Source organism: Chinchilla lanigera, unplaced genomic scaffold (assembly GCF_000276665.1).
Source record: "Chinchilla lanigera isolate Chin_1 unplaced genomic scaffold, ChiLan1.0 scaffold00068, whole genome shotgun sequence".
NCBI lineage: Eukaryota > Metazoa > Chordata > Mammalia > Rodentia > Chinchillidae > Chinchilla > Chinchilla lanigera.
Genome location: NW_004955469.1, coordinates 9603219 through 9627422, shown reverse-complemented (window position 1 = coordinate 9627422; position 24204 = coordinate 9603219). Strand labels below are relative to the sequence as shown.

Here is a 24204-nt window from a genome sequence, read left to right as displayed (position 1 = left end):
AAAAAAAAAAAAAAAAAAAAAAAAAAAGAAAGAAAGAAAACTTCACAGCCTTCCAGTTAAGCAAGAAATCAATTTTTTCTGAAAATGTTCTAAGTCTAGATTTCCACAAGTGAGTTTTCAGTCTATGAAACCACTGCCTGTTGTGCTTATTTAATGGATGCAGTTCAATGGTAGAGAGCTTGCTAGCATATCAGAGACCCTGGGTTGTATCCCTAGCAATCCCCCCACACACAAACAAAGGATTTCTTATTTATATTTCTATTTTATAATTATTATCTAAATAGATCAAAAGATAATTCAAAGTGTTACAATGAGCTACCATGCTTATTTAAAATTCCAAATTATATACTTACTTTTTTAGTTCAGGAATCTCTGCTGGCTTTACGATTTTTATTAACCCCTTAAGTCTCTGTAGTTCTTTCCTTAGTTCGAAAGTTCTCAGGTGAAGTTTCTTCCGGGATACACCATCTAAAGCATTCCCCGATTTAATTTCTGACATGAACACATCTAATGAATCCTGAGAGGCTGACTCTGAGAGAGCTGTCCAAGAAAGGGATAATATATATTCAGAAAGATGGCCCCTAATATTTTAAATTCAGCAAAGCTTCCATAGAAAAGTCACTAACCTAAAGCTAGAAAAAGACTATCACTGTTATTAGGAATATGGAAATCAGTTATAACTGTGAGACATTGGGAAATGATTTTTATGTCAATGGACTTCCCACCCTGCAACTACTAAATAAAAAACAGGTTAAACCAAATGATTACAATGTTCTTTCTAGGTTTTAAATTGTATTCACTAGAAAAGAGTCTATATTGTTTATCTTATTAACCAATGCAGCCCCAGTACCTAGTATAATGCACTATATAAGGTAGGTGCTCATAAATATTTGATAATATCATTACCTTTGCTTGAAGCCTTGAGCCTCTCAGAAATTTCAGAAAGTTCCTTTTCAGCATCATTTAACTTTGCAACCTGTACACCCAAATTAACAATTAACAAATATTTTCCTTCTTTCAGATGCTGTTTATCACCCTCTTATTTTCATAATTGTTATTACAAGTTTTAAGAGCATTACCTCCTAAATCCAGCTAAAGCTGCTCCCTAAGTTAAATTTTCCATTTGTTTATTTAATCCTAGTTGAATTAATTTATGAATTAAAGAACTCAGAATTAAATGGAATGAAAAAAATAAAAGGGAATATGTAATTCAGACTTTACTCAAATGAAAGCACTCAGGCATTTATTTCCATTGGTGAATCAAAAGGATAAATGCTGGGTAATGTTTTCATCTCTAAATGTTCCTGAATAATGTGTTAAGTGAATGCTACTGTAAGGTAAGGACTGCTGTTCCAGACTAATAGTACCACACTACACTCTTCCAAAGCCCTTTGATTCCTCTTACTATTTCATTCATTTCAGAAGCCCTAATTTGGATCTTTTTCTTTTCTCCTTTGGGAGTGATGGCATATCTTAAAAATGTTCATTAATCATTAATATCAACCTGAAGGAAAGTCTCTAGCAGCAAGCTAAAATTTTTTCCAACAACCTGGATAAGTCTAGTTGTTTGTTACTATTAAATTTACAGATCACAAAAGTTATACTTTGATACCAGATTTAGACACTACTACTTTAAAATTATAATTATAAAAGATTCAAATAATGCATTATTTTATTTTTAAAAAATAAACTACCACAGATACTTCTATAAATAAAACTTGCCAGTGATTCAAAGGTCTCTGGCTTCTCATCAATCTTCCCAGCCTTCTTCATTCGGTTCAGACGCTTCTTCTCAATCAGGCCAGTGCGATCAAGGAATGTATCATCATCACTATCATAAAAATCTTCATCTTCCCAGTTCTTGGCTTTCCTTTTCCGAGATACTAGAGGAGAATAAAATGATTGAAAGTGCAGTAAGTTTTAAAAAGAAAAAGGGCAAGCACAACTAGGCAGGCAGATTAAAGACAGGATTCTACAAGCTGCCAAGCCACATAAAAAACAAAGGGCAAGCTGGGCATGGTGGCACACCCTTGGACATTGAGGCAGGAAGATCACAAGTTTGAGTCCAGCCATGATATCTTAGCCACTTAACAAGACCCTGTCTCAAAATTTAAAAAGAAGGGAGAAACAGAGGAGAGAGATGAAAGAAAAGAAGGGAGACAGAAGGAGGAAGAAAGGAGAAAGGAAAGAAGGAAGAAAAGAGCTGGGGATGCGGCTCAGTAGAAAGGCCCTGGGTTCAATTCTCAGTACTGAGAAAAACCAAACCAAACCAAACCAACAAACCAACCAACAAACAAAAAAATCAAAGGGCTAACCTCTGAAGACTTTATGCTAAGTGAAATAAGCCAGAAACAAAAGGACCCTCATTACATGATTGCACTTATACGCAGTATCTAAACCAGTCAAATTCACAGAGATGGGAACAGCAGCAATGTAGTTCCCAGAGGGGTTGGGGAAGAGGAAGGACAGAGTCAGTGTTGACTGGGCCCAACTACAGTACAGAATAATAAAAAGTCTGAGATGGACAGTGGTTGATCGTTGCACAACAAAGTGAACACAATTAACACCATTGAATTATACACTTAAAATGGTACGTTTTATGTGTATTCTGCAATGAAATAATAAAACAAAAACCTAGTTTACTGAGCAAAAGGCTCTTAGAAATCAGTAAGCTAAAAAAAAGACAAATCAAAAAAAGAGCACTAAAAGGGATAAACCAAGAAATACCAGAATTAAGAAAAAGAAAAGCCAACTCTAGAAAAAGCCAAGGGAATCTTCAGGGATGACAGCAAAGTCAAATGCAAGATAAACATTCTGCAGATCTGGAGAGCAATAAGCCCTACAAGGAGAGTAGTATTCTTTAGAAGGAATGTCTCCCCAGAAAATCACAACTCAGACATTAATGTGACTGAACAATGTGGAAAAAACATACTGAAAGGCTACTGGAAGATACGGAAGGATGAGCAAGAGGTACACAAAAGAGAAACACATGAAAGAAAAATACAATTATTACCTTTAGGGAAAATAAAAATAAAACTGGTTTGCTGTAACTAATATTTGCATAAGCATATAAATACTAAATATTAATTTATCAGAGTCAACAAGTATCTAAAATAAATAACTTAAAATGTAACATCATATTTTTGTTTCTTGGAAATATGGATTTTTGTGGGGGACCCGAAATTGAATTCAGGACCTCGCACTTGCCAGGCAGGCACTGCACCACTGAGCTAAATTCTGGCCCCTAGATCCCTAGATATTTTTCAGTGCCAGAAAAAATAACTGAAAAGGTGAAAGATTGTAGATACGACTACTAAGAATAGATAGGGAAGGAGCCGTATACTTTAACCTTTCTAGTAGTTGAAAGCCAGATATAAGTAACTTGGCAACAATAAAAATTAATTTTAGAATACTTAAAAGTATAATATAGGCCTATTAAAATAAATGATGGTATAGCCAATCTTTTTTCTCTTTAATGAGATAAATCAAATGTATTTATATGGACAAAAATCTATGAACATTCTTATGTTACAAAAGTGAGTCACAACCTGTAATCCCCGCACTCTGGGAAGCTGAGGCAGGAGAACGATAAGTTAGAGCCACACCTGGGCAATTTAGCAACATAGGGAGACATTGTCTTCAAATTTTTAAAAATGGGCAGGAGATCTAAATGAGCGCGAAGGCCATGAGTTCAATTCCTAGTACTGCCAAAAAGAAAGTCACAAAAAAAGTGTAAATAATAAGACTCCATTTATACATGAGTATGTGTTTTTTGTTAAAGAATCTAGTTCTTTTTTGGCTGGGGGGGAGGGGTTTGGTTTATTTGTTTTGTCTTTTGAAACAGGGTCTTGCTATATAGTTCAGTCTGGCCTTCAACCTACTATGTAGCCCAGGATGGCCTCAAACCTGCAGAGGGGTCCTCCTGCCTCTCAGCCTCCTGAGTGCTGGGATTATAGGCATGCACCACCATGCCCAGCCTAAAGGATCTAGTTCTAAACTTTTTCTTTTTGCAGTGCTGGAGATTAAACCCAGAGATGTGTACATGCCAGGCAAGCACTCTACCACTGAGCTATATCCTCAGCCCCAGAATCTAGTTCTTCTCAACATACATTCACATATGCATAGAAAATGTCTGGGAGAATATGAACAGCTACCTCAGCTACTGATGCAAGAAATTTCTTTTCACTGTAAAAAAAAAAAATTCCTGTACATTTTACATATTCCCTGTGTAAAGATATTTAATTATATTTGGAATGAAGTGTTTTTATTAAATTTATTTTTTATCTTTTCCTTTCTTCTTTTTAAGGGAAAAACATCTCCCATATACTGACCTGCTTCCTGCCGTAGCAATCCCAAACTGTCAAGAATCCGACAAGCTTCCAGGGAACACTGGATCATTGCTTCCTTCTTCTTTCCTGAGTGAATGGCCTCTGCCACCAGTTGTTTCCCAGTTGAATCATCCACCGGTAATCTGCATTGGTTTAGTGAGAGTACAGCACAGTACTAAGCTCCAATTCTCATGGAAACAATTAATGTGCAGTACATTTTTGAGATGGCTTTTCAACGTCTCAAATTCATTTTGTTCTATCTTACCAAAGCTGGACTTTCAAATCTTTTCTTTCCACCTCTTACTCACGTCACCCCACCTCCCAACACTGTGTTACTGAACTATCAAGGAGCAAATTTGGGAATGGCCCAAAATTAATCTAATGGTACTCTCTGGACTACTGTCTACAACCATAAATTAACCTAAAATTAGGTACTTTCCCAGAAATGAACAATAATAAGAAAAGAACATACCGCACCCTGCAGAGCCAAGTGCTATGTCCCTGTTCATCAAATTCGTATTCTAATTCTTCTCCTGTGAGAGGAAGAAAGAAAAAACAATTTTAATAGAATTTGAAAAGTACTAGTTGATATAATGTAGAAAAAAGTACTAGTTGATATAATGTGGAAAAAGAGAAAAAAGGTTAAATAAGGACATCAAGTTTTCATTCCACGCTTGGCATGGTGGCGTATGCCTGTAATCCCAGCACTCAGGAGGCTAAGGCAGGAGGATCACTGCAAGTTCGAGGCCAGCCTGCGCTACAGGTGAGCTCAAGGCCAGCCTGAACTGCATAGGGAGACCATGTCTCAAAAAGACAAAAAAAAAAGTTTTCATTCCACACTAAATACTAAATTTCAATACATTTCACCTCTCATTCCTAGGGAGTTTGACAGAATAAAGCAAACTCAGATCAAAACAAACAATTCTTGTGCTATGTGTGTAGCTCAGTGGTACAGCATGTGCTTGTGTATGGTCTTGGGTTAAATCTCCAGTACTGCCAAAAAATAAATAAAACCAATTGATTCCTTATGTACAGTTTTGTTCATGCCATAGTAGTTTTCACACCTTCTATAACTGTAGATTCAAGTGGCTATTTTGTCACAGTTGCTTTTTATCAACATAACTATTAAGTACAAGCTGAGCATGGCAGAGCATGGCTGTAGTCCCACCACTCAGGAGGCTACAAGAGGACTATTACCACAAGTTTGAGGCCAGCCTGGACTATCCAGCAAGAACCTGTCTCAGGCCAAGCGTGATAGTGCATGCCTATAGTCCTAGGACTCAGAAGGCTGAGGCAGGAGAATTGCCATGAGTTTGAGACCAGCATAAACTATACAGCAAGACCCTGTCTCAAAAAAACAAAAGACCCTGTCCGGAAAAAAAAAAAAAAAAAACAAGATTAAATACAGAAAGCAACCAATATTTATATGTATGTGTGTATGTATGAAATTATGTATTCTATTATTGGGATTCAACCAATTGCAGATTGAAAATATTCACAAAAGCAGATGTGGTGGTACATGCCTATAATCCCAGCACTCAGGTAGCAGAGGCAGGAGGATCACTACAAATTTGAGGCCAGTCAAGATAGTTAATTCAAGGCCAGCATGAACCACATTAGAAGAAAAAAAGCACCTGTTCTGAACATGTAGGCTACTTATTCATTTATTCATTCATGTAGTTTTTGAGACATTTGGTTTTTGCTGGGACTAAGGTGTGCACTACCACACCCAATGTGAACATGTAGTCTTTTTGTAATTATTCCCTAAAAAATACAATATAACAGCCAGTGTGGTGGTGCACGCCTATAATCCCAGCACTCGGGAGGCTGAAGCAGGAGGATCATTCCAAATTCGAAACCAGCCTGGGCTACAAGCAAAGCGCCTGCCTGGCAAGCGCAAGGTCGTGAGTTCGGTTCCCGGTACCGGAAAAAAAAAAAAAAAAAAAAAAAAAAAAACCATTAACATAGTATAGTATTCACATTGTAAGGAATCCAGAGATTTTCAAGTACATAGGAGGTCACATGTAAATGCAAATACTATGCCACTTGATACAGGGGACTTAGGCACCCTTGGATTCTGGTAAGAGGGAGGGGTTGTCCTTGAAACAATGCTCATACTCACCAACCCACTCTCTGTGCCCTTCACACTCCATTCCTTATATTAGGGATTGAATCCAGGACCTCATGCATGCTAAATAAGCATGCTAGTGCTGGGTTACGTATCTAGCAACCACCCCTTCTCCTTTTTTTGTAATTCTGAGGCAAGGTCTTGCTAAATGGTCTAGGCTAGCCTTGAATGTGTGATTCTTTTGCCTCAGCCTCCTAGATAGTTGGGATTGCAGGTGTGTGCCACCACATCCAGCAAGTCCAGGATCTTTTGAGGAGAGTAAGAGAAGTCAGGAGAAAAGTGTTTCCTTCATTCTAAAATAGGAAACAATACTAACAAGATTTTTACTATTTTCTTCTTTCTTTTGGCAGTACTGAGGATTGAACCCAGCCATGGTCTTTGCACTAAGCTACACCCCTACTATATTTTTTTATTTTGAGACAGCCCCACTAGTGGTTAAGTTGCTGAGCATGGGCTAGAACTTGTGATCCTCCGGCCACAGCCTCACAGAATGCTAGGATTAAAGGTATGTGCTAGCACACCCAACTAGATTTTGACTATTTTCAAAACAAACCTGGCAATAGAGATACAACTCTGAGGTACAACACTTGCAAAAGGCCCCAGGTTCAATCCCCAGCACCACAAAATCAAGAACAAAAGTAAACTTGAAGCAATTGACTACAAGGGTAAGAAGTGAATGAGAAAGGTAGCAGATAAAGCAAAGCATTTCTATGTGTGACACTCAACCGGAACCTCTAGAAAACAATACTGCTGTCAACACATTTTACTGTCAGGGTGAGAAAATGTTTACATACCTTCTCGGTCAAAGAAACCTTGGAGAGCCTTTTTTGGATCCTTTATATAAAAGGCTTCCCTTTCCTGCTGAAAGTCTAACACAATGGGATTCTCTTCAGCCTCATCCTCTACAGCATCTTCACCTACAGTATGTGGAAAGCAGAAAGACAATCAGACAGGAGAAGGCTGTCACACTATTATTATTACACACTTATTTCTGGAGACATCAAGATATACTTACATATGATTAAAAAAAAAAAAACATGAGGCAAGAGAAACAACAACAAAACCACCACTACAGGTATCTTCAGGTTTTCTAAATTATATAAGAGATCAAAATTTGTTTCTGTGGCACTTTAATTTTTTTCATCACTTTATTTTATTGGTAAAATTTACCTATCACACTTTAGAAAATAAATCTGAGCTCCTCAGCCTGGTCTAATACTAATATAATTTCCTAATACTGCTCTTATCTGCCAAATAGACTGGTAAACTCATTATTCCCTTGAAATCACCCATCCGTTCCTTAAATACCAATCCTTCCAAGGCACCAAATCTCAGCTTCGTAAGGGCCACTTTTCCTTTCCTTAAAAGCTTTAACTTAAAACCCTTCTCTGCTTATAAACTTAGTTTCCCAAAGACCTAAGTCAGTACTATCCCATAGAAATACAACGAAAAAACCATACATATAATGTCAAATTTTCTACCTGCTACATTAAAAACTAAAAAGAAACAGGCAAAATTATTTATCATTTCACTGTGTAATCAACACAAGAATTTACTTTTTTTACATCATCTTTGAAATCCAGTGTGCATTTTGCCCTGATAGCATGTCAATTTGGACTAGTCATTTTACAAGTATTTTAAAAACGAATTTTAAAAATATCCATAGTATACACAATTAAATTTTTTACATCAGAAGTTAATGACTCTCTTTGGATCTGGTTACCATAGACACAAACTGTTTCTGCCCTATGTATTTCAAAGAGTTATGAAAAGCTACATGATTTTTTTTAGACAGTTAAGAGTACCACCAGTAATAAACTTAATATATTAACTTCTGACAACAACTTTAAATTTCTTACCCATTCCCCAGCTGCAGCCCATGTCATCATCTTGGCCACTAGTATTCCCCTCCCTTTCCGTGGCGTCCATTTCCTCTTCATCTGAGTCTTCCCCCAGCATCTTCTTCTCCAACAACATTTGCTGCTGTTTGCGCAGTTCCTTCAACTGTGTGACTGTTAACTCAGATTCTGCCTCTCGGTCGTCTTCTGGTCCCTGATGAGCCAAGCAAGAACAATTTTTTTTAATTCTTTATATGTTCTAGATAGAAGCCTTCTGTCTGGGGGACAATCAGCTAAAAATATTGTTTCTCTAGTGTAAAACCTGAAAGAGTTAATTTAAACTAGGAGAGATGATAGACATTGTGAATTGATAGGAAAGCACTCAAAGGTAAAGGGTAACTGGGATGTGGGAAAAGAGAAGGGAAAGAAGGAGAAAGTTTGTATGTATGTATATGCAGGATAGTTAACATGGCTGTTCTACTGTCTTGTATTTCTTTGCTGAAAGAAACTGTCAATGAGTCCTTGGTTGATCAGCTTTGTATGTCTATATCTGTTTTCATGAGAAACCACTTTGAAGATATCAATATGTAATACAACAAGCATTGTTAATTCCCTACCACTCTGTTTGTAACTGCGTACTGTCTGTACTGCTCCTTTGCTATTTTGTAAAATGTTGTATGTCTGTTAATATTTTCCTCCTTTTATTTTTAAAATAAAAAAAAAGAACAATTTTTTTTAAGAGTGGAAGAGTGTGGAAGTAAATTTCAGGAACACAGCAAGGTGTATCGAGGCCTGAAGACGAGGGTCCACATTAACTCCTTCATTTTTACAATCGCTGACCGACTCTCCTTCCTCAACTAAAACTTAAGTACCTCAGGATCCCAACACGGTGAGGTCTTTTTTTGTTGTTCTTTTTAAGACAGAGTCTCGCTATGCAGTTCAGGCTGGCCTTAAGCAGTGAAATCTTAAGATTTCAATTTTTTTTCTACTTACCTGCAAGATAAAGAGTCGACTGCTGCCTCCAAAGCGAAAAACGTGTTCGACGTGGACTCGACAGTAGGTGCGGGGTGGGATGCGAGTTTTGTTGAGAAACGTGCCATGGGTACTTCCCAGGTCGTACAGGTAGAAACCCTGCCCCTGGCCTTCGCGTTCTTCGTCCCCGCGGGGCGCCCTGTGCTGCAGCACGGCGTGATACCGCGACACCGAAGGATGCTCCAGGCATACGTCGCAGCTAGACAGCCTCCCGAAAAGGCAGTAACTCGCTCCTTTCAAGCTACGGGTGCCAAGGATAGTGCCGCCCTTCAGAGTCTCTAGGGTGTAGGAGGCGGTGGCTGGGCCGCCCCAAGGAGGCTCTTGGTACGGTGGTGTCCGGGCCGGGCCCTCTGGGTTAGAAACCACAGTCGCGGGGCGCAGCTGCTGTTCTGGGAGACTCCTAGTCTCCCCGCCGTCGGGCCGAACCAGCGGAACTTCGGGTTCCCCAGAGTCGGAACCCGGCAGCGCCGTGGGACTTTCCTCCCTCACCTCCCCGAGGTTTGCAGGACTGACAGCCGAAGCCTTACCCCGCACTGCCGAGGACCCTGGCAGGGCTGGCTTCTTGAAGTCGCCACTGAGCTCTACCGATGCCGGCGGCTCTGGCTGAGACTGAGTATCAGCCATTCTCGAGCAGGCGCAACCTCGAAATGTGTCCCTAGGAAACCTCACCCTTCTCTCTGTGTGTTCCTGTCCTCGTCTCCCTCTTCCAAACTCCCGGTGGCTTCTCTGGACGGGAATGGTAAGAGTTGACCCTTCACAACTCAGAGTGGTGCGTAACACAAAAAGGCCAAAATAACAGGAAAAGGCTACAGTACTGCTGTGAGGCATGGGGGATAGCTTTAAAGGTTGCAACAGGAGTATAATGACTTCCTGTGGCACGGCCTAATTCGAAGGAAACACTTCCGGCAGCCTACGACCACTAATCAACAAACCAGCCTTGTAGGCCGGATGCGACCCTCGCCTCAGGGATCCGGAGGCAGACAGCCGCCCAGCCGACTCCTGGAAAACGGTAGTAAACAGTGACGCCTTTTTGTCTGGGTTCTGGCGCAGAGCTCTCCATCTTCCGGCTTCCCTGGACTTCAGGTAGAGCCAGGATCCTGTGATTGGCGTGTGCGCCTGTGACCGAGGAACCCCACACACACACCTAGGAACCTGGCATTCCTTAGGTTCAAAACCTGTCCTTCTTACTCCTTTCGGCGAAGTTAGGGAAGCGGGCAGGTTTTTTTGTTGCTTTATTCTTTAGGAAATGAGTTGAGGTAGCATAGTAAGAGGTTGTGTAGTAGCACTGACTGTGACAGTGGGCAAGACATTGGGCTTCAACCTGTACATCTGAAAATAGGGATAATAGTATCATCTATTCACAGAGTTGTTGGGAGAATTGAACTAAACAATAGAAGACTGGCATATAGCAAGCACTCAATAAATGCCAGGTTTTGTACCAAGATCACAGCTGTAATAGGTACATGAGAGGATAAAGTTGATTGAGATAAGTATTGGAATAAATGCTGTGACTGAGTCATGTAAGGTGATATGAAAATATAAGGTGGGCGGGGGATATAGCTCAGTGGCACAAGCGCCTACCTGGCAAGCGCAAGGTCCTGAGTTTGATTCCCGGTACAAAAAAAATTAAGGAAAAGATACACAGGGGGAGGTGATAAAGGACAGCACCTTAAGATATTGTTCAGATCAAATATGGGGACCAGGGCTGTAGCTCAGTGGCACAACTACTGCCTGGCAAGCACGAGGTCCTGAGTTCAATTCCCAGTAACAAAATAAAAAAGGACAAATACGGCCAGACGTCATGGCACACATCTGTAATCCCAGCACTTGGGAGGCTGAGGCAGGAGGATCACCTTGAATTCTAGGCCAGCCTGGGATACGTGGTGAACTCAAGGCCAGCCTAAACAGCATAGTGAGACCTTGTCTCAAGAAAAAAAAAAAGAAAAAAAAAATATATATATATATAAATCTGCTGCTAGGGATTAGGGGTCATAAGGCATTTTTGGCAGAGATCACAAGGTCAACTACGGGAATGCCACCCATTTTTAAGAAACTGAGTAGGGGCGAAGTATAGTGGTGCCTACCTATAATTCCAGGATTCAGGAGGCTGAGGCAGGAGGGTTGTGAGTTTGAGAGCTACATAAGGAATTTGAGGCTAACCAGGGGTACATAGAGACCCTGTCTCAAAAAAAGAGAAAGATTTTATTATTGAAATTAAACTGGTCATATAGTCCAAGTGTTAGAAAAAAAGGAGAAAGAAACAAAGGTAAGCACTCAACAGGGCAAGTTTATTTCAGAAGAAACCTGAGAGGGACCGTGCTGGCCCTTTGACCAGCGTGGATAACTCTTGTATAGGCTCTAAGGTCTTTTATAACCTCATGATCCTAAAGAGGGGCTGTGAAAGGAAAAGATAAAATCGGGACTTTCGAGGGGGATAGTTGAGTGAAAAGGAGTTGTGGCTGCCTGCCAAGGACAAGGTTTGAGAACAAAGAAGGAGTACTGGTTTCTTGTTAAGAGCAGGGCTGAAGAATGATGAGAGATATGGGGGGTAGCTGTTCATACTGGGCCTTATCAACCCATGATGATCCATCTTTAGCAGGTGTATGAGCGTAGCGGGGGGAAGAGGGTTAACACGATCTCTGTTCAGCCTAGGATGGCGGCAGTTGGATTCCTTCAGTAGGAAGTTCCTCCACTGTGCTTCCACTGCAGTAGGTCTGACCTTTAGAACAGCACTTTCCACATGCTTTCATATTGAAATATTTTTTATCTGTTTTTTTCCTCACTTTAGGACACAGAACTTGCACTCTTGGTATTTGTCCCCTCACATAACGCCTGGCTTTCACTAAATGTTTGTTGAACCTGAAGATACACATGAGCAATGAATCTGGAAAGGCAGGTTGAAGCCAGACTGTAAACTTCACTGAATAATAAGCCAAAGAATTCTGACTTTTTCCAGAAGGCAATAAGAAGCAATCATATTTGAGTTTTCAAAGATTAAGCCTAGGAGCAGTGTGAAGAATAGATTAAATGAAAACAGAGTCAAGAGGAAGGGATATGAATGAGAAGGCAGCAGAAACCTCTCAGATTCTTCTTTATATATGTTAAAAGTTGAAAGGATAAGACTGCATTAGACGTTCATATATTTTCCCACCAGTTAAAGTGTTGCCCTGCCTGATGCATATGGAGTACAAACCACCTCTTACTGGTTTTTAGCTCTAATCCCTTCTTCCAGGGATCCAGAACAGTTGTGTCAAGATACTCGGAGAAACTGGGCATGGTGGCACATGCCTGTAACCCCAGCACTCTGGGAGACTGAAGCAGGAAGATCACAGGTTCAAGCCCAGCCTGGGCAACTTAATGAGACCCTGTCTCAAAAGGGTTGAGCTGGGCATGGTGGCACTCGCCTGTAATCCCAGCACTCAGGGAGGCTGAGGCAGGAGGATCATTGCAAGTTCAGGATCAGCCTGGGCTACAAAGTGAGCTCAAGGTCAGCCTGAACTGCATAGTGAGACCCTTGTCTCAAAAAGACCAAAAAAAAAAAAAAGGGGGGGTTGAGGATGTAACTTAGTGCAAAAGCCCTTGGTTCAATTCTCAGTATGGGGAAAGGGTAGATAACTCTGAAAAATACTTGTGGTTTTTCTTGGTTTGTGTTTTTTGTTCTGTTTTGAGACAGGGTTTTGCAGTGTAGTTCAAGCTGGCCTGAAGCTCTCTATGTAGCCCAGACTGAACTCATGGCAGTACTTCTGCCTTAGCCTCTTGAGTGCTGGGATAACAGGTGCACGGCACCATGCCCAGCTCAGACCTCATATTTAAGTAACATACTTTTAAATTTTTATTTTGTTTTGTTTTGTTTTTTTGAGACAGGGTCTTACTGTGTACCCCAGGCTGGCCTCAAACTCATAGTGATCCTCCTACCTCAGGCTCCAAAGTGCTGGGATGTAGGCATAAGCCCCAATACCCTGCTTAGCTTTGCAGATTATTTAGAATTAGTTCTAGTAATGAAGTGGTGAAGTGACATAGAAAGTGAGGACACTAGGCCAGGCGTGGTGGTGCACGCCTTTAATCTCAGCACTCGGGAGGCTGAGGCAGGAGGATCCTTGTGAGTTAGAGACCAACGAGGGCTACAAAGTGAGCTCAAGGCCAGCCTGAACTGCATAGCCAGATCCTGTCTCAAAAAGACAAAAAAAAAAGAAAGGAAAAGAAAATGACATTAGGGTGACCCAAACACAATTGCAGCTATCTGTCTACTAATGACTCAGATCCTACCTTGTGGTTTGGTCCAGTAGGTATTGTCATTGTGTGACAGGGATCGGCAGCTAACCATTGTACTTCTCTTAATTTCTTCAGGGAGAACATCTTTGGTCCTACAGTTTTGCTGCACTGATATTCTTCAAAGTGGCCTTAAACAGCTTGGTTTTGTGTAAATAACTGGCTAGACTTCGTCATATTTTCCACTACAGAAGTCTACAACCTACAATTGCCAGAGATTTAAACATACTACTTTTAGGATATCATCTACATTAAACTCAAGGGCTCTTCCTTTCTTATTCCAAAATGTTGAGATACTGGGGAGAGATACCCATGTCATCAAGCCAGACAAACAGAAGTTCCTTTGATCTGCTCCCACGGGAGTTCCGGCTGGTGGAAGTCCATGACCCACCCCTGCACCAGCCCTCGGCCAACAAGCCCAAGCCCCCCACCATGCTGGACATCCCCTCAGAGCCATGCAGCCTCACCATCCATACCATTCAGCTCATCCAGCACAACCGACGCCTTCGCAACCTTATCGCCACAGCTCAGGCCCAGAATCAACAGCAGACAGAAGGTGTCAAAACTGAAGAGAGTGAACCTCTTCCCTCCTGCCCTGGGTCACCTCCTCTGCCTGATGACCTTCTTCCTTTAGATTGTAAGAATCCCAATGCACCATTCCAGGTCCGGCACAGCGACCCAGAGAGTGACTTTTATCGGTAAGGCAAAGTTTCACTGTATCTTATTTTTTTCAAGTTATGTTCCGACGACCCTGTTAAGCCTGTCTGAGCATTTCCATTTCCACATGAGGAAACTGGGAATAAGAGCAGTTGACTTGGCCAAGGTCACTCAAGTAACTAGCAGGAAGTCTGAGTCTTGAATCAAAATCTGCAGAATCTAGAGTCTATACTTTTAAAGTTTTAGATGCAATAGATACTTATCAAGTGCCAACTATGTGCCAAGCATTTTTACTAGGAGCAAGGTAATACATTGGTATGCATAAAAAGACCAGGGTCTCATAGGCTTCAGAGTGCAGTCTGTTTATTGTAAAATATATGTATAGGTTGAGCTTAGTATTTTCAATTGGGATTCATGGACTTACTCTAATATTATTAGGAATCTGCAAGTCTATACAAGAGTATGTTTGTTTTGTTTTTGAGATAGGGTCTCACTCTGTAACCCAGGCTGGTCTTGAACTTGAGATTCTCTTGCTCACTCATCAGAGTGCTGAGAATTTAGGCATGTGCCACTGCGCTTGATTTACAAGAATTTTTAAATTCTATATTTTTGTTTTCTTTTTCTCTTTCTCTTTCTTTTTTTGAGACAAGGCCTTGCTATGTAGACCAGGCTAGCCTCGAACTCGTGGTGATCCTCATGCCTCAGCCTTTTGAGTGCTGAGATTACAGGCATGTGCCACCATGCCTATATTTTCATTTTGATAACATCATTTAGGAAATAATAATGTAAAAATGTTCTTGAATCTTGTTACTCAAAATCTGGTCCAACATCAGCAGCTCAAGCTTTGCTGAGTCAGAACCTGCATTGAACCAGAGCTACAGGGAATTCATGGGTGCATTTAAGTGTGAGAAGCCCTGCTCCAGATTCTCTGAATAACTGCTTTATAATCTAATGCTACTGCTGGATTTCAGTGTATACATTCATATTTGGTGCCAGTTACTTTTCATTGTGAAATTTGTCACACCTGCAGAGAGTTCAAATAAAAGAATAGACATGCAGGGCTGGAGGTATAGATCAGCGGCACAGCACCTGCCTGGCAAGCACAAGGGCCTGAGTTTGATTTCTAGTACCAAAAACAAAAAGTAGAGGGGCTGGGGATTTAGCTCAGCGGCAAAGTGCCTGCCTGGCAAGCGCAAGGTCGTGAGTTCGGTTCCCGGTACCGGAGAAAAACCAAAACCAAAAAAAAAAAAAAAAATTAAAACAAAAAGTAGAATAGGCATTCAAATACTCCCCACCTGGTTTCACCAATGGTTAATATTTGACCATATTTACTTTCTTGTATGTATATATATATACGTATGGACAAATACACAAATATGTGCAGTACATGTATTTGCCATTTTAATGCATATTATAGACATCACAGTATTTCACCCGTAATTCTTCAGCATGCATATCCTAAAAATGAGAATATATTTCTGCATAATCACAATATCAATATCATACTAGAGTAAATGAACACTGGGGCCAGGGGTATAGCTCAGCAGCACAAGCGCCTGCCTAGCAAGCATAAGGTCCTGAGTTTGATTCCCAGTACAAAAAAAAAAAAAGAAAAGAAAAGAAAAAAAAAAGTAAATGAACATTAATTAACATCATTTAATAAGTCCATATTCAGATTTTTCCAGTTGTCCCCAAAATATCTTTTCTAGATATTTTTTTCCCATCCAGAATCTAACAAAGATTCATGCATAGCATCTAAATGTTATACCTTTTTAATATCATTATGAGTTCAGGGAATTGTCTTGTAGAATGTCCTCCTTACTAAATTCTCTGATTATTTCCTTAAGGTTAGATTCAGGTTAAAGAAGTTCAGCAAGAATACTGCAGAAAAAAAAAAAAGAATATTGCAGAAACAGTATTGTATATGTTTTATTATATCTGCCTATTGGTGATAATAGTTACTTTTTTTTATTGTCCTAATGAGAAAAGTAGGTTTAACATGTTAGGGCTGCGGTTGGACCATCTGATGTGAAGGCACATGTAACTGAAAGTTCTGAAGAAGTTCTGGAACAATGAAAGGGTGAGGAATAAATGTGTTATTACATGCATGGCACACACTAGCATAGATATACTCAACTCAAAAAACTTACTCCAAAATGGGCTGGGGGTTTAGTTTAGTGGCACAGCGCCTGCCTGGCAAGCGCAAGGTCATGAGTTTGATTCCCAGTACTGGAAAAGAAAAACCAAAACTTACTCCAGAACAATCAGTAACAGTTTGAGGGCAATGTAGTTTCAACAAAATAATATTATCCATCATATCAAATTGACACTGTTACCTAGGCATGGTGTTGCATGCCAGTAATCCCAGCATTCTGACAAACTAAGCCAGGAGGATTGCAAGTTCAAGCCCAGCCTGGGCAATTTAACAAGACCCTGTATCAAAAAAAAGAGTGGAAGTTAGGGGTGCAGCTCATTGCAAAGGCTCTGGATTCAATTCTCAGTAGCAGACCCCCCCAAAATTGATGGTATTAATAATTTTGTAGTTTCTGTCATAATTACTACCTATAATCATCAAAATGTATACCTAGTTTTGTGTCATCTATATTTTAAGAACTAGGATAACAAAAATGATTGTTAGGTATTGGGAAACCAAAATATTTTTTGTTGAAAATAGTCCATATATTACTCAGGTAAAGTGGTAGTGGTTCAGCTCTGATTATTAGGCTCCTCTGAGGCATTTAGCATTTGGCCCAAAGAGACTGGCTAGGAAATGATGATGGAAATATTAAGTGCAAAGTTACTTGGCAACTGGTTGTCTTATTTTTCAGCTATTTCATGAACTGCAGTGGTTGTAACTGAACAGATAATAGTGGTGTGGGTGGACGATTCTTCAGGCACTCTTGCACAGTGTGTGGTGACACACACCAGGTCCAGGCGAGGAGCAGCGATTTTCTGTGTTTTATTATTTATAACATAAATCCCATTGCTAGAGGGAGGCAGAAGCCAGATCACTTGTTAAAACTGTCTTTAGGACAGCAGACAGCTTTTCTTAGATCAAGATTTCTGTAATAGTGATTAGGGGCAAATGGCACATTATGAAGTACCTGGGCTCTGGAGTCAGAAGGTCACTGGTTATTAATAAAACCTAACTACTTTTGGCATGTCAGTCTGTTTGAGCCTCAGTTTGCTTATCTGGCAAACAGGAATGACAATGATACAGACCCTATCCATTTCACAGCATAAGATAGAACAAAAAAGTCTTGTATGTGTATACAAAGTTTTGTATTTGTATACAAAGTCTTTGTATTTGTATACAAAGTTTTTGTATACGAAGTCTTGTATACAGTTGAGTTGCCTTCTCAGTTAAAAATGACCCCTTATGGTTGTATAAGAATCTTCTATTGGGAACTGAATTTTTGAAAGTTTATTCCCCAGTGTGTATGGAAGCTACATTGTGGTAAAATAAGAGCACCTTTGAGCAGTGTCTCAGCCAGCAGTACTATTCAACCTAATACTGAAACTGATCAAAACTGAACAGTTCATAGAAGGAAGTTTCCTTTTCCCCATAATTGTTTGTACTGCTTACTATAGATGGACACGTACTGCTATTCAACTGTGCAGGTGGAAGGGCTCAGAGATATAACTGTGGGTGGCCTGGACATGGCCTCAGCAGCTCAGTGAAACTCAGCAGTGTAACCTAGATGGAATTTTCCTGGAAAGCGACCCAGTGATTTAACTGGAATTGTGAAACTCCTAGAGAGACTGGACAGACCACCCCTTGGCAATCGCACTAATATTACTGTCATGTCTGCACTTTCAGTGGGAAAGGGGAACCTGTGACTGAACTCAGCTGGCACTCCTGTCGGCAGCTCCTCTACCAGGCGGTAGCCACCATCCTGGCGCATGCGGGCTTTGAGTGTGCTAATGAAAGTGTGCTGGAGACCCTCACTGACGTGGCACACGAGTATTGCCTTAAATTCACCAAGCTGCTACGCTTTGCCGTGGATCGGGAGGCCTACCTGGGACAGACTCCTTTCCCTGACATTATGGAGCAGGTATTCCATGAAGTGGGTATTGGCAGTGTGCTCTCCCTCCAGAAGTTCTGGCAGCACCGCATCAAGGACTACCACAGTTACATGCTGCAGGTGAGCTGTCCTGTGTGGAAGTAGACAAAGTTGTCCAGTCTAGGGATGTTCACCAGGCTCCCACGATCCCATGTGCAGAACACAGGATTTGGAGTGACCATAACATTCTTTCTCATGGCCCCAGCTGTTTTCCATGGGTCTTTTCCTGGATTTGGCCAGTCGCTAGGGTTCTGCTTTAATTGGAAACAGCCTAATCATTGTTATTCCCTTGGGAAGAAATTCTACACAGGGGTATGGTATCTGAGTGAACGTGGTTGGCTTTTTTTATTCAACAGACATTTACTTGGTTTTTTGTGAGTCAGGCATCATGGGACATAGCAGTTAGCAAGATAGGTTTCTTGAACTCATAATCTTGTTGAGTCTTGAACTGGTAGTCTTGTAGTCTTGTTGAAACAAAAATAGGTAAACAAATAATGACCATGATGTTAAGTGCTATGAAGAGCAAAGTTTGCAAGGTAATAATTGTTTGAGAAGATAGGAGGACATTTTTGGTTAGACCACAAATATCTCATCCACACCTGCAGCTGTAAGCAAGTCATCTGTTCACTGTTGCAGTTTCCCAGGCCTAAAATATGATTGGTAATTTTTAACATGCAACAACAACCAAAAAAAGACTTTGCTAAGTAATCCACATTTCCCACCTACTTTGTTACCACCTAGGGTATCTATGCCTAATGTTACTTTTTATACACAAACATTAATCGTTTGTTCCTGATGTATCTGTAACATAACATTTTATTTTTTATTTTTAACTTTTAATTGATGAAACACACAACATCTTTACAAGTCTCTTCCACTTACAATTGCAAACTTAACACCTTAAAGACATTTCCTTCCTGGGGCAGTGGAAGGCTTGTTGTTTTGCTGGGCTGGAGACTAAACCCATTGCCCAGCTTTTGCGGAGCAAGCCTCCTCACCCTGAGCTGCACACCCGGCTCCAGCAGTGGCTTTGTAAGAACTTTTCTGTTACCCATATTTTGTTGGCTTTTCCTTGGGATGCTACGTGTTAACTGTCCAGTTTGCTTCTAACATATCCCTGCAATATTAACTCCTGCTTGCCAACAGATTAGTAAGCAGCTCTCTGAAGAGTATGAAAGGATTGTCAACCCTGAGAAAGCCACAGAGGACACAAAACCTGTGAAGATCAAGGAGGAACCAGTGAGCGACATCACCTTTCCTGTCAGTGAAGACCTGGAGGCTGACCTTACTTCGGGAGACCAGTCCCTGCCCATGGGCGTTCTTGGGGCTCAGAGCGAGCGCTTCCCTTCTAACCTGGAGGTGGAAGCCTCACCACAGGCTTCAAGTAAGAGATAGCAGTGTATTCCATTTTGATTCCAAGAGATCTGCTGACTTTAGCACTCAGTAGCATTGAAGAATCAAGCTCTGGAAATGGAGGAACAAAACTGAGTAGGCAGAATGGAAAGTGATTTATCTTTAGTGATGGAGAAATCCCAAAATTATTCTAATTAGTGAGGAGGGGACCAACACAGCTTCATAGGCTTTCTTCACGGTAATCCCAGGTAGGATGTGGATGCGTTGTGTGTTGTCTGTTGATTGCCAAGATGGATTCAGCTGACTGACCTGGGTAGGCAGATACCCCCTCTTCTTTGAGGATTCTGTGTTAGTCCTTGCTGGTGCTGGTGATTAAATGAGTAAGACAACTGCCAGATAGATGAAAGAATGTCAGCTGCTCGAGGATGTTTAAATAATAGTTGAGCATCCTTGCTAGAGTACTCCAACAATTTGAAATTAAAAGCATGGAAATAGGGCTACCCAGCTGAGGGAGCTGGCCTCTTCCACACAGAGGCTGTGGTCTTAGGGACCAAGACAGCTGACTGATTACTTGAGTGAGTTACATTAAGACTTTTACAACAGGACATAATTCATGTCTTCATCCCAGGCAGCTTGAACCACTGGTGGAACATGCATGACAGTCCCACTAAGAGGGCTTTTATTACTTTTATTAGTAAAAAGACTGATAAAAGTAACTAGATCCATTTTACCACCAGTGGTACAAGCTACCTGATAATACAGACATAAATATACCATTGGTGGTTCAAGCCCGAAGGAATGTGTTAATCTGGGTTTGATTTTTTGGTTTTTGTTTGTTTTTTTGAGACAGGATCTCATTACATAGCCCAGGCTGGCCTCAGACTCGTGGCAGTCTTCCTGCGTTAGCCTCCTGAGTGCTACAGGCGTGTGCCACCCTGTCCTGCAGGAATGTGTTAATATGGGCACTTGGTTGTCTATAAACATACATTGTCCATGCAGAAATAACTCAAATAGCAAATCCTCAAATGTAGCCTAATTTAAGTATTGGGAAAGAGCCTTTCACCGTGGAAGAAGTCATAACAATCCCAGCATCGCTAGACTACTTAGTGTAGGGCAGTGGTGGCAAACCTGCGGCACACTTGCACCTGTGTTTAGCAACAGGCCGTTTTCTTGTTCCTCCATAGTCAAGATTACCCGGGACTGGGGCTGGGGATTTAGCTCAGCGGCAAAAGCGCCTGCCTGGCAAGCGCAAGGTCGTGAGTTCGGTTCCCGGTACCGGAGAAAAACCCCAAAAAAAAAAAAAAAAAAAGATTACCCGGGACTCCTCCATGGAAATGACAGTTTGCCAGAGGGAGAAGGTAGAGCATGCCCCAGGCCCCCTCATTCCTGTTGGACTAACTGGTAGGATGGGTCTGAGCTCTAGGGCCTCTGCTTCACAGGGCAGACTGATCTCCAGTGGTCACCTTTGCATTCAGCCGAGCCCTTTTCTAAGTTTTGAGACAGGTTCTTGCTGAGTTGCCGAGGTTGGGCTAGAACTCACAGTCCTCCTGCCTCAGCTTCCTACAGTGCTGGGATTACAGGTGAGCGCCACCCTGTGTGAGTACCTGGCTTTGTCCACAGGATAGGGAACCTTTCCTCCTGCATAGTTTTACTTGTCTGTTATGGGGAAAAAGGAGGCAGGTGAGGTAAAGGAAAAAAATGTGGAAGAAGTAGAAAGGAAGATATTCAGAGCTGGCAATCTGCTGAAGCTTTTTGAAGCAAAGAATAATGGCTGTATTCTCTAGCCGAGTAAAGAATCAGGAAAAAAGATCAAAGGACATTCGTCGGTGCAGGTGGGATACATTCTGCCTTGTTCAGCACTTGGCTTCCCGTTAGGTAAACGTTCTTCCCTCACTTCTAGGTGCAGAGGTCAATGCTTCTCCTCTTTGGAACCTGGCCCATGTGAAAATGGAGCCTCAAGAGAGTGAAGAGGGTAATGTGTCTGGGCACGGCGTGCTGGGCAGCGACGTCTTCGAGGAGCCCATGTCAGGCATGAGTGAGGCTGGGATCCCTCAGAGCCCGGATGACTCAGACAGCAGCTATGGCTCCCACTCCACGGACAGCCTCATGGGGTCCTCCCCTGTTTTCAACCAGCACTGCAAGAAGAGGATGAGGAAAATATAAAAGGAAAAGAAGGACATTTTCAGGCCAGACCTATAACACCCTCGGGAAAACCTTAGTGTATCAGAATTTGTTTCTATAAACAAGGATTTGGCTCTTATTCTTAAAAATTAGGCTTTACTAATTTCAGAGATACTGGACTTAACCGAGTAAGTCTGCATTTTACTTCGGCATCCAGTGTATAGGTTCCTGCAGCAACCAAGCCACCATTCACAGGTGGGTCAGGAGACCAAAGTGCTGTCCCCAGCTGTTGTCTTCACTGTGACTGCACATTACTTGGCTTCTTTGCAGCTGTTTTCCTTGCAGAGTTGAGAAGAATCCCGCCACTGTGACATCCCATGCAGGTGTGAGGACCCAGACGTTTGCCCAACTTCACAGTGGTATTTGCATACTCATAAAATATATGCTGATGTCAATTTTGCATTTAATGCCATCACTTTTGGTTCAAGTCATTGGGAGTACAGTACTAGTACCTAACAAGAAAGAGCTAAATACAACAAAGCTTCCCATTAGTCATCTTTTTAAAAATGTTTTTGCTGCCTATGAAGCTACTTATAAAACCAGGGCTGCGGTAACGCATGTTATTGCGTATTCTGATAGCCCTGTGAACTCACCCACGGCCTTCTTCAGCCTTCTGTAGGCTTCCATGCATCCTTACCCTTCTAACCTTTTGTTCTCCTGCCTCAGACTTTCCGTTGTTCACCGTGTACATTTTTCCAGTTGTTCATTTTCTCCTTTGTGACTGAAGCAAACAGGACCAGTCCAAGGATTGGCTTGGCTTTTCTTTTTTTTTTTTTGTCTTTTTGAGACAGGGTCTTATTATGCAGTTCAGGCTGGTCTCGAACTCACAACAATCCTCCTGCCTCAGCCTCCTGAGTGCTGGGATTACAGGCGTGCACAACCACGCCTGGCCTTGGCTTGGCTTATTCCCTGTGTTGTATCCGCTTGGTCATCAGGACAGTGGTCCATTTCTCCCAGTGTCCCACACCTACACACTGTGCTTCTGCTACCTAATGGGCAGCCTTTGACAGAGCAGCACACACCTGTCCACTTCACACCCGACCCAAACTGCTGTACTGTCCCCTTCCAGCACAGTATTATCAAGGAAATGAGGTAGCACTGTAGTGATTAGGAGTAAATGGCAAATGTGTGTTTCAGACTTCCTAATGCTGCCATCGTGTTCAGCAAAACTGCTGAAGTTCAATTGTCTAATGCAGAGTAAAGTCCTGGGAAATGTACACTACTATTTTAATGGAGACCAAAACTAAGGTGCAGGTTTGATTAATACATTATTGAGTGCCTTAAGTATCTCAGGTATTGAGAATAATGTGACTGTGGCAAAATGAGGTTATAATTTAAATGTTAAGAAATAATTTATAAGTCTGATCATAAACCCTTAGCACACTTATCTGGACCCTTCCTGTTCGTCTTAGCCTCATTCCCCCTTGTTTACTAATAAAAATGGCCAGCAGGTGGCGTGTGTAAAGTAGCCAGCTGGGCACTCTGTTCACAGCAAACATGAAGTACCTATTATACACCTAGGTCCTGTGCAGGGAATGCAGAGGTGATTTAAGATAGATACAGAGCTGACAGCATAGGAGAGACCAATTTTTTATTTTGTGGGCGTACCGGTAATCAAACTCAGGACTTAAGTGCGCCAGGAAGGTGCTATGCCACTGAGCTAAACCCCTGGCCCCAAGACCAATTACTTTTAAAGGAAGAGATAGGATCAAAAGCACTAGAAGAAAACGGAGTTAAGAGTTCTGCTTTATAAATGGTTTCCCCTGAAAGAACAGGTCAAATATTACACCAGTGATTTCCACTAGGTACAGAATACTGAAATTACTACTTCATAGTGAAATACTTTTAATACTTTGTTAAGTTTAAATTGGGGAATACCCAGGGCATGGTGGCACATATCTAATCCCAGCACTCAGGAGGCTGAGGCAGGAGGATCGCCATGAGTTCCAGGGCAGCCTGAACTATGTAGTGAGTTCAAGGTCAGCCTGAATTATGTAATAAGACCCTGCCCTCTGTCTCAACAATAGATAATAATTGAATAGGCACACAGATGGTTAAGATCAGGGTACGATACTAAGGTAAGTCATTTAGTCATTTGAGGGTTGGTACCTAATTTACCTGGCTGGAAAGATGTCATAAGCTTCTGAGTTGAAGCAGCGTTGCTCAAACCACTGTGCCCTAGAACTCTCTAGAGGGCTCATTAAAACAGGTTGCTGGGCCTCACTCGCAGTTTCTGCTTCACTTTTCTGCTTTGTGTGGTGTTTTTAGTAATTTTCCCACTAATGCTGGTGCTTCTGGTGCAGCGCATAGGCTCTGAGAAGCACCAAGCTGCCGTACGGCCAGCCAGGGCAAAC

At 41.5% G+C, this 24204-nt stretch overlaps 2 protein-coding genes across 5 annotated transcripts in view; one reads left to right on the top strand and one right to left on the bottom strand.

Annotated features, from left to right (window-relative positions):
- The window catches only part of Slc4a1ap (solute carrier family 4 (anion exchanger), member 1, adaptor protein), a 37735-nt gene extending 27550 nt beyond the window's left edge, over window positions 1–10185 (bottom strand). The window contains exons 1-8 of one of the 2 annotated variants that reach the window (XM_005400511.2): window positions 9288–10185; window positions 8316–8508; window positions 7251–7373; window positions 4801–4861; window positions 4332–4471; window positions 1723–1883; window positions 907–976; window positions 354–540 (exon numbers count right to left, since the gene is read on the bottom strand). In XM_005400511.2, the coding sequence (XP_005400568.1) occupies window positions 354–540; window positions 907–976; window positions 1723–1883; window positions 4332–4471; window positions 4801–4861; window positions 7251–7373; window positions 8316–8508; window positions 9288–10154 (1802 nt within the window). In that variant the 5' untranslated portion in view covers window positions 10155–10185. The remainder of the gene's footprint in view (window positions 1–353; window positions 541–906; window positions 977–1722; window positions 1884–4331; window positions 4472–4800; window positions 4862–7250; window positions 7374–8315; window positions 8509–9287) is intronic. The other variant, XM_005400510.2, reaches the window with a different exon arrangement.
- A 43-nt stretch (window positions 10186–10228) lies between these two features.
- Window positions 10229–24204, top strand: part of Supt7l (suppressor of Ty 7 (S. cerevisiae)-like) — a 32332-nt gene continuing 18356 nt past the window's right edge. Inside the window, exons 1-5 of one of the 3 annotated variants that reach the window (XR_001236980.1) lie at window positions 10229–10335; window positions 13674–14293; window positions 18073–18397; window positions 19463–19700; window positions 21570–22045. Coding sequence is in view for 2 of the 3 variants with exons in the window: in XM_005400512.2 (XP_005400569.1) it covers window positions 13881–14293; window positions 18073–18397; window positions 19463–19700; window positions 21570–21832 (1239 nt within the window). In the remaining variant the exon portion in view is untranslated. Of the gene's footprint in view, window positions 10410–13673; window positions 14294–18072; window positions 18398–19462; window positions 19701–21569; window positions 23304–24204 lie in introns of those variants that run through there. The other 2 variants (XM_005400512.2, XM_005400513.2) reach the window with 2 other exon arrangements.